The sequence below is a fragment of the Eurypyga helias genome, unplaced genomic scaffold (assembly GCF_000690775.1).
Source record: "Eurypyga helias isolate BGI_N326 unplaced genomic scaffold, ASM69077v1 scaffold49241, whole genome shotgun sequence".
NCBI lineage: Eukaryota > Metazoa > Chordata > Aves > Eurypygiformes > Eurypygidae > Eurypyga > Eurypyga helias.
This window is the reverse complement of record NW_010231129.1, coordinates 1-5,360: the sequence shown is the minus strand read 5'-3', so window position 1 is coordinate 5,360 and position 5,360 is coordinate 1. Positions and strand designations below refer to the sequence as shown.

At 43.2% G+C, this 5,360-nt stretch overlaps 1 protein-coding gene across 1 annotated transcript; it reads right to left on the bottom strand.

The window, feature by feature from the left end:
• Positions 1–1,102: 1,102 nt before the first annotated feature.
• On the bottom strand, positions 1,103–5,318 carry WDYHV1 (WDYHV motif containing 1; the record flags this gene model as incomplete). The annotated part of the gene is made up of 5 exons (XM_010160940.1): positions 5,245–5,318; positions 4,889–4,985; positions 4,282–4,332; positions 1,562–1,710; positions 1,103–1,227 (listed from the first exon to the last, which is right to left on the bottom strand). Coding segments are annotated over exons 1-5 (496 nt in total), but the record flags the coding sequence as incomplete, so codon positions are not given.
• Positions 5,319–5,360: the final 42 nt, after the last annotated feature.

Here is a 5,360-nt window from a genome sequence, read left to right as displayed (position 1 = left end):
GCCGGAGTTAAACCACGACACCTTACTGGAAATAAGGACCAGGAAATAGAATTTAAGGTGCTTCATAACCTGGGTTGCCTAGAAAACACCTAAAGCTTCACAGTGAAGACATCTGTGCTCCTGCCCACGTTCATAATGCATTTCTGCTCCAGCATAAAACACCAAGCTTCTTTAGAAGCCAAAGCAAAGATTGAGAATTGATTTCCCAGCAACTTTAAACCATAATAAACTTGGTCCTAAACATAAAACATGTTTCTTTGACCCTGCCTTCTCTAACATAAATACATAGTAGTACTGCATTATTAACAAAGCAACAAAACCAAACACACAGAACAGTAACATGAAAACTCTTTCAAAGCAAAAATTTCACCACACTTTCCTCTATCTGGGAAGAAAATGAGGAAACAAACACATGGTGTTATCCAGCTTGCCAAGCACGTGGCTAGGAAGCTGAAATGCTGTGTGATAAGAGTGGTTTAAGCACCTCTACAGAATAGAAGAGATGGCAAATCTTTACTCCTCTGCTCGGCCCAGAGGCTCTTATCTAGATGAACACTTGAAGAGGCTTAAGGTTTGGGGAAAAAATAGCTGACTTGCCAGCTGGCACCTTGAAGTGTCCTCAGGTCCATTCACCCGGTAGAGAAACTTGAAACACCTCATGCAGGCAAACCCAGCACGCTGAGCAGAGCCTGAAAACCTCCTCATGTCAAAATAACCTGTTCTGGCAGGATGGGACCTGCCAGCTAAAGTGTGGTATAAGCAGTGGGTTAAAAATTCACTTTGCCACCCTAAGGAAATTATTTGGCCTCTGTGCTCTAACGAGAGAACAGTATTACTTACCTCTCATTCTCTGCTCAGTTTATGAAGAGCAGTAATTAAGGTTTGATAATGGTAAATGCCAGGAGGCATACTACACTTTACACGTTCAGAAAAGCAAGTGCCAAATGCTTCACAGCCCTTTTTCTTTTCCCCCCATATGAAATAATAAGCTAACTGGATGTGTTTCCAGACACATGTTGTGGAAGCCTATTTATTTCTTGTGCGCATCTTGGACTATGTCACTCCACACCGTAAGCAGGAAAAAGGAGCTCTGGCAGCTTACCAGCAGTTTCAATGCAAGGGTATGAAGGAGGAGGCTTCTGCCATTTCCCATTTGCATCTTTCATATGGGATCTGTCGGAAGCGAACGTCTTCAAGTACAAATCTGCTCGAATCATTCTGATTTTCCTAAATAATAAGGCAAAATTGTATCAAGACATGTGCATACGATACCACATTAGCCACTTCGAACAAGAACCCCTTCCTCCCATTAAGGCGCATTGATTTCATTAAACACATAAGTCAGCAGTATCATATCAAGCCGTTAACTATTTAACAAGAAACTACACTTTTAAAGAATAGAGCTTTTTAGGACTAAGGTAAAGAGCTTTAGAAAAACAACACAGTGCATTTTTTTTAGTGGAGTATAGCAAAAAACTTTTGTTGCTATGCATCCACAAAAGGAACTTCAACTTAATTTTAATGAAATAGCATTCATGGTCTTCATCTTTTATGTTGTCACCTGTGAAATTCTGGATGAAGGCTGTCATCCAACCTAAAGGCCTCCACACTGTACACGTCAAAAGGACATGGAAACGGCAACACCGTGTCAAGATCATAAATGAAGTTCTGCTCCCCGCTGGAAACATGAAGTAGAATAACATGGTAGTCCTGGGAAGAAGAGTAATTGCCATTAGTTAAACAGCTGTTAATGAGAAACTGGCAAAGGGGAGTAAAAAAAAAAATGCTTCCTAAAGCAGAAACTACAAAACCTTCCTTTAAATCCTGCTTTCTGCCCTTGAAGTACTAAGCCTGTAACATTTCTGGCACCAGGAGAGAGATTTCCTAATGCCTGTCTCACCTATCGTGCCTGTCAAGAAACCTTGGTATTCTCCCCATCCCTCTGCAGCCTCCTTTGATTTAAGCCTGGACAGCTAAAGTGTACACTAGTCCTGTGAAAACAGCCAATCTTTTTCATGTCCCACACCAAAATGCGAGCATTGACCAAGATAACCATTTTTGGCTTAGACCAGCCCTAACAAAAGGCTCGCAACAATACATGATGATGGCTTAATATTAACATTATCTAGTGATCTCTCCTAATCAGAGATGTTGTACCTGTTACAGTAACACGGTCTGTAAATTTGAGTGCTGAGTGTTTAGCTGCCAGAAGCAGCTGAAAAAACAGCATGCCACTGAAAAAGCAGCAAACTGCTCACATCAAGAGTGAGACAAATTCCTGTGATAGCCTTGAGGCTGGGAAAAAAATGCCTCTGGCTACTGTATCACATATTTTCAAGTCAACTATTTTGTCTTGACACCTGGGTTCTGAGGTGCAGTTTTATTCTATATCCTGCAGTTTTATTTTATATCCTTCTGAGGTGCAGAATGATATTGACCGGTTGGAGTGAGTCCAGAGGAGGCCACGAAGATGATCAGAGGGCTGGAGCACCTCTGCTATGGGGACAGGCTGAGAGAGTTGGGCTTGTTCAGCCTGGAGAAGAGGAGGCTCCGAGGAGACCTTACTGCAGCCTTCCAGTACCTGAAGGGGGCTACAAGGAAGCTGGGGGGGACTTTTTACAAGGGCCTGTAGAGACAGGACAAGGGGTAATGGGTTTAAATTGAAAGTGGGGAGGGTTAGATTAGATATCAGGAAGAAGTTCTTCCTGGAGAGGGTGGTGAGGCACTGGAAAGGGTGCCCAGAGAAGCTGTGGATGCCCCATCCCTGGATGTCTTCAAGGCCAGGCTGGATGAGGCTTAGAGCAACCTGGTCTGGTGGAAGGTGTCCCTGCCCATGGCAGGGGGGGTGGAACTAGATGATCTTTTAAGGTCCCTTCCAACGCAAACCATCCTATGATTCTATGATTCTATTCCTTAACTTGTAAGAAACACAGGTATGGTGGAGGTTTGGAGAAACTGCAGTTCCTTATGTTAGGTGTCACGTATGTACGCTGCTCTTTTCCGAAATTAAACTGAAGGTAGCTGTTAACAGCTTATTAAAGTTTACGTTAAGTCCACTCACAAAAAAAGTTGAAGCGCTGTCTTCTGACACTTTCAATCTTAAACAGAAACATGAAGCTATTGGAATGAAAAAAATCTTGGGCAAACTACTTTTGCCAGACCAACATACACATACAAATGTATGCAACAATATTTAGAAGAACCTATTACAGAGTATAAGGAAAAAAAACCTACAAGCTTTACATATCCTATGATCCACTGAAACATCTAAGTTAAAATGCCTTTCGATCCATGAATTTTTATGAGAAATTCACATTCTGCAGTGGTCTTTCCTGACTTTCCTATTCCTATCTAGATCATCTGCCTAACACTTGGATCTCTTTTAGACTAAACCTTTTCTGAACCATAAATATACCAATATTTTGGGAGATAATTAATGATTGAGAAATCACAGAACTTAAAGAGTTTGGAGATTATTTTGCAGAATTTCCCAAACAGAAATTGCCACAAGAAACAGAGGGTTTTGTCACGCCACATAACTGAAGGAACTCTGTAATGATACATATTTGAAAAGAATTCTGTAGTGGCAATTACTGAATTACATTAATTGATGAAATGACACTCCAAAATCCCCATTTATGGGTCAGTTTAATTGCTGACATACACTGCTTATATTTTTCTATCCTCTGTCAGACCTACGCGGATATTTTCATCCATCTACCTCTTAGCAGTACAAACACCTACTTAATATTCTGCGAAGCTGGCAGCTTCAACAATGTCCAGATAATAATTTTCACAAATCTGTTATGTACTCTTAGCAATGTTAAGGTTTGTCACCTGTAGATTTTACTGCCTGTCTCGCTGTTCATTTATCGTGAATGGTAAAAAGGAGCACCAGATTTAGGGTCTTTATAAACCTGTTGTAAGAGAATAAACATTAATACAAAACAATAAAGTGGTTGAGGTTGGAAGAGGTGTCTGGAGATCATCTTGCCCAACTCGTTGCTCAAGCAAGGATATCAAAAGCAGGCTGACCAGGATTGTGTCCAGAAAGCTTTTGACTATCTCCAAGGATGGAGACTCCAACAACCTCTCTGGGCAATATGCTCCAGTGCTTCATCATCCTCACAGTAAAAAACAGGTTTCTTTTTATGTTCAGATGGAACACAAACGTTAATGGTTTGTTACAGTGAAGATGGCTAACGCTGTCCATTGCTGATCCTGCACCTAACAGCTACAGAAGCACGCACCTGAAATTACTGAGAGAACAGAATGCCTTACCCAGACAACAGGCTCATCTCCATGTCCCGATTTCTGCTTCCAGAGTGGAATCTGAAAGTCAAGTGAATAAGTCTGAAGTGAATAAAACCTTTCACATATATACAGATGAATTTCAGGTTAACTGTTCAGTTCTTTCTTAACCTACCCAATTCATCAGCTTACATCTTGTGCTGCAGTTTTCTCTAGTTTTTGTCTTTCAGTAGCATGAGGTTGGGAGACACTATTCTGGACCACCTAATATAATCATTCACCTAAACTTGACAAATTACACGGAAGAATTGCCCCCACAACTCAAAGGACATAGTACCTCCTCCCACGGTTCTGCATGAGATAACCGAAAGACCTCATGTGGTGTGCTTTGCATGCCTCTGAGCCAGAGAGCTACAAGAGGGTTTTGGACCATATCTCACAGGCTGGGCTGCAGCCTTAAGGCCTGGGGATCCATGTCTCACCTATGTCAGGCTGTGGTTAAAACACCTGGACCCACATCCCACCTGTGTCAGGCTGTGGTCTGAAGGGCCTAGACCACCTCTCACCTACACCGGGCTGTGGTCTAAAGGCCTGAATCTCTCCATAGCTGGATTCAGATCACATCTCATCCACTCACCATCTTTTTTTTGGATATGAAAACAGCATAAAATTCTTCTAAAGGGTATTGATCCTGACTCCTGATGTAGTCGCAAAGCTTCCAAACATTTTCTTCACTGCAAAACACAAGAATTGGTTATTCTTTTCCTGTTTCTAGCGAACAGGAGCGAGCCAAAAGTTGATGCCTGCTAGGTGTGAATTCTAGTTATGCCAGAGGCTCTCCAGGTCACACACCTGCTTCAGATAAGCCTCCGAGCCGAGGTATGCGCGATTATCGCTCTCGACTCTCGCTGCCCAGCGCCTCAAGGCTCCGCCTGCTCCTGACCCGGCTCCAGCCCTGCATCCAGCCCCAGCCCCGGCCCCGGCAGCCCTTACCAGTAGCAGCTCGTGTAGGTGCAGGCGGGGCGGGGCGGCACTGCCAGCTCGTAAGAGGCCCCCGGCCGCGCCATGGCCAGCCTCAGCGCGGGCAGTACCGACAAGTCACACGGGGA